The sequence below is a fragment of the Chiloscyllium plagiosum genome, unplaced genomic scaffold, assembly GCF_004010195.1.
Source record: "Chiloscyllium plagiosum isolate BGI_BamShark_2017 unplaced genomic scaffold, ASM401019v2 scaf_95172, whole genome shotgun sequence".
Classification (NCBI taxonomy): Eukaryota; Metazoa; Chordata; class Chondrichthyes; order Orectolobiformes; family Hemiscylliidae; genus Chiloscyllium; species Chiloscyllium plagiosum.
Window position 1 is genome coordinate 1 of NW_025194322.1, and position 4083 is coordinate 4083.

The following is a 4083-nucleotide window of genomic DNA, read 5'->3' on the forward strand; positions in this document are numbered from 1 at the left end:
CGTTAATTCTGATCTCTCTCTCTCTCTCTCTCTGTGCACCTACTCAGCGACCCCCGTAACACTGCATTCCTCATTCTGTTCTGTTACCCTGATGCACTTTGAATGGTACACTCTGCCTGTACAGCACTTTTCACTGTATCTCGGTACACATGACAAGAATAAATTAATTAGAAATGGAAGCACTACTCAAGTTCCTCACAATTTGACCCCAAAGTGGGATTTTACAAAACTTCCCTGCTTTTATGCTCACAACCGAGATTCTGGAGAATGCCATTTGGCCCCTCGAGTATGCTTCGCCACGTCAGTACAATGGGATCTGATCTCCTACCTTAACTTTGAATTCCTGCCGGTTTCCCACCTTGATTCCCTCACGTTTGGAAAGAAAGCACGGTACCTGTCGTGTCGTTCTCCTTGCGATCCATCGGGTCGTAGAGGGCAGAGATGGCAGAGGTGATGCTCTTCTGCAGGTCCTGGTTCTTGCTGACGGAATCCTCCTCGTCGGACGAGAATGACGGCAGAGTCTCCAGGTTCTTCTTGAGGTCGTCGTCGAACCTCTTGCAGGGGCTGGCGCAGCTCATGAGGCTGTCGCTCTCCGAGGCGTCCAGAGGCCCTGACAGCATTGACTGTGCCAGGCCGAAGGAAGCCTGCGACGGCTGGTTGATGACCGATGAGGGGCGTCCTTTCTGCGGGCTGGAGGTCGTGGCTGGCAGCTGCTGCCTTTTTCCCGATTTCAGGAAGTCCAGGAACGAGGCCATGAATCCAGATTTCATTTCCGGCTGCTTCTCCTCCACCTCTTTTATTTTCTTTTTGATCTTTTCTTGGGTTTGACTGTTCTCCAAGACGCTCTCCGCTGGGACAGACTCTGGAGGCTCGATGGGCAAAATCTCACTCGCCTTTGACCCTTGAACCTTGCCCTTTGAGGAGGGAAAAGTGCACACATCAACATGTTGTTATTGTTCAGGCTTCAAACTGAGGGCACGAGTGAAGAGACAAAATTATTGTAACAAAAACCAAAACTGAGAACAGCTAGAAGGGAGAAAAGGACAATGCAGAATGGTTGGGGGAAGGAAGACACGACATCTCTGTGGTAAAAAATTAAATAAGAACTGGAATAAGTAGCCTGTACTACAGGTGGAACTATAGACTGCCCAAACTTCTGGGTAATTCTAAAAACTCCTACTTTAGGGTGCTATATTAATGGGAGTTGTTGTTGAACAAGGGCTCAGCTATCCAGTGTGATCATGGCTGATTTTCTATATCAATGCCACATTCCCATTTTCTTCCCCCATACATCTTGATGCTTTTTAAATTATTTTCTTGAATATATTTAATGACTTGGCCTCCACAGCCTTCTGTGTTGGTGAGGTTGGGGGAAACCTCTTCACACCTTAGAATGATATAGAACAGAACAAGGCTATTCAACCCATCACACCCATGCTGTTCTTTGAACTAATTTGTCAATGAATCCCATTCTCCCGCAAAGCTTTTCCTGGCAAGTTTTTGTCTGATTTCCTTTTCATTTGAATCTGAGGATTTCACAGGATGGATCCCAAAAGGATCCCCCTTGTGGGGGAATCTTAACATTAGGAGCCATGTTTTTTCAAAATAAGATGTCTCCCAGTTGAAGACGGAGATGAGGAGGAATTTCTTCTCTCAGAGGACTGATAGTGTTTGGAATTCTCTTTCCCAGACAGCCGTGCAGAGGCTGTGGGTCATCGAATAAATCGAGGCTGTGGGCGGCACGGTGGCACAGTGGTTAGCACTGCTGCCTCGCAGCGCCAGAGACCCGGGTTCAATTCCCACCTCAGGCGACTCTCTGTGTGGAGTTTGCACATTCTCCCCGTGTCTGCGTGGGTTTCCTCCGGTTGCTCCGGTTTCCTCCCACAATCCAAAAAAAATGTGCAGGTTAGGTGAATTGGCCATGCTGAATTGCCCGTAGTGTTAGGAAGGGGTAAATGTAGGAGAATGGGTCTGGGTGGGTTACGCTTTGGCGGGTTGGTGTGGACTTGTTGGGCTGAAGGGCCTGTTTCCACACTGTAAGTAATCTAATCTAAAAATTAAAGGCCAAATGGAAACATAGAAGCTAGGAGGGGTAGGCCATTCAGCCCTTTGAGCATGCTCAGCCATCCAGTGTGATCATGGCTGATTTTCTATATCAATGCCATATTCCCGTTTTCTTCCCCCATACATCTTGATGCTTTTAAAATTATTTTCTTGAATATATTTAATGATTTGGCCTCCACTGCCTTCTATGGTGGAAAATTCCACAGGTACACTACCCTTTGAGGGGAAGACACTTTTCCTCATCTCAATCGCTCCTAAACAATCTATCTCGAATCCTGAGACTGTGTCCTTTTGGTTGTAGACTCCCCCAACCATGGGAAACATCCTCCCTGCATCTGGTCTGTCTGGCCCTCTTCAAATTTTATACATTTCAATCAGATCCCCTCTCATCCTTCTAAACTCTAGTGAATACGTCGAACATAGAACAGTACAGCACAGGAACGATGTTATGCTGAACATGAAGCCAAATTAAATTAATCCTTTCTGCCTGCCATTGGTCCATATCCCTCCATTCCTTGGATATTCATGTCCTTATCTAAAAATCCTATAAACACCCTTATCATATCTGCCTTCACCACCACCCCTGGCAGCGCATTCCAGACTCCTACTACTCTCTGTGTAAAATACCAGCCCCTCATATCTCCTTTGAACTTTCCCCTTCTCACCCTAGTTCCAGACATTTCAACTCTGTGGAAAAGATTCTGACTGTCAACCCTATCTACGCATCTCATATTTTTATAGACTTCTGTCAAGTCTCTCCTCAGCCTTTGCCTTTCCAGACAAAACAACCTGAGCTTTTCCATCCTCTCCTTATAGCTCAGGCCCAGTTAAACCAATTTCTTCTCACAGGACAGTCCTGCCATCTCTAGTATCACCGTGGTGAACCTCCATCGCACTCTGTCTACGGCGACTATGTCCTGTCTGAGGTGGGGAGACCAAAGCAGCATGCAATACTCCTGATGTGGCCTCATCAAAGCCCTGTTATACTGCAGGAAGGCATCCCCACTTCTGAACTCTAATCCTCTTGTAATGAAGGCAAATATACTATTTGCCTTTCGAATTGCTTGCAGCACCTGCCTGTTTACTTCCATCGAGGGTGCACAAGGACACCCCAATCCCTCTGTACAACCGCACTTCCCAATAACCTAACATTTAAATTGTACTCTTCCTTTCTGTTTTTTACATTGAAGTGTATAACTTCACACCAAGCCACATAGTACTGCATCTGCCATGTGTTTGCTCACTCATTCAACTTATCGCAATCACCTTGAAGCCTCCTGACAATCCTGCGCAGTTTTGTGAGGTCAGAAAGAGACTGATTTCAGGGGGACCAGGCAGTGAAGTGGCTGCCCTACACAATTCTATGGGATGGTGGACTAAGTTGGAGGGGCTGAATGGCCTACTCTTGCTCCTATTTTCCTCCCATGCCCTTTCTGGAGGACATGTCCCAGATCATTTGAGGCCACATTCAGCTGAATGAACAATGTGCCCCTCTGCCTTTCCCATGAAGCATCAAAATTTCCCAACGTCTGCATCACGCTCGCTCTCACAATCAGGAAAGAAGCGAAAAATGCCGTTACCTTGCCGGGTTTCACTGGCTTCTCCATTTTGAAGCCCTCGTTTTCATTCTCCGTGATCTTCTTGCCCCTTCCCCTGCCCCGGCCCCTTTTCTTGGGTCCGTCTTGAGCCACGCCCTGGGGGGGCTCAAGGGGCCGGATCCGCGGTCGGCCCCGGGGTCTCGGGGGCCCTTTCTCCTTTGGCTTGGACGCCCTCTTGGCCTTCTTCTTGCCACCGTTCAGGTTGTTGCCAGAACAGAAGTCAATGTCGGAGACGGGGCTGAGGTTGGTGCGGGTCCGGCAGCTGGAGATGAGGTCGGGCAGCAGGTCGGGGAGCCGCCGGTTGTTGAGCCGGATGTCGGCCGGCACATCCTCCTTCTCTTCGTCCTCGAACTCGTACTCCTGGGCGTAGTTCTTCTTCGGGGGCTGTGGCGGCGAGTCCTTCTTCTTCAGCAAGTGGAGC

The 4083-nt window shown here is 48.4% G+C and overlaps 1 protein-coding gene across 1 annotated transcript; it reads right to left on the reverse strand.

Annotated features, from left to right (window-relative positions):
- Nucleotides 1-329: 329 nt before the first annotated feature.
- On the reverse strand, nt 330-4077 carry LOC122545785 (proline-rich protein 12-like). Its single transcript, XM_043684699.1, has 2 exons — nt 3645-4077; nt 330-914 (listed from the first exon to the last, which is right to left on the reverse strand). Exons 1-2 carry the CDS (start codon nt 3669-3671, stop codon nt 369-371), a joined length of 573 nt encoding a protein of 190 aa, XP_043540634.1. The 5' UTR covers nt 3672-4077; the 3' UTR covers nt 330-368.
- Between the last annotated feature and the right edge of the window lie 6 nt (nt 4078-4083).

Coding starts and splice junctions, on each gene's coding strand:
- LOC122545785 (XM_043684699.1), bottom strand. CDS start 3,671: ATGGAGAAGCCAGTGAAACCCGGCAAG. Junction 915..3,644: donor AGCCAGTGAAACCCGGCAAG/GTAACGGCATTT, acceptor CCCTCCTCAAAG/GGCAAGGTTCAAGGGTCAAA.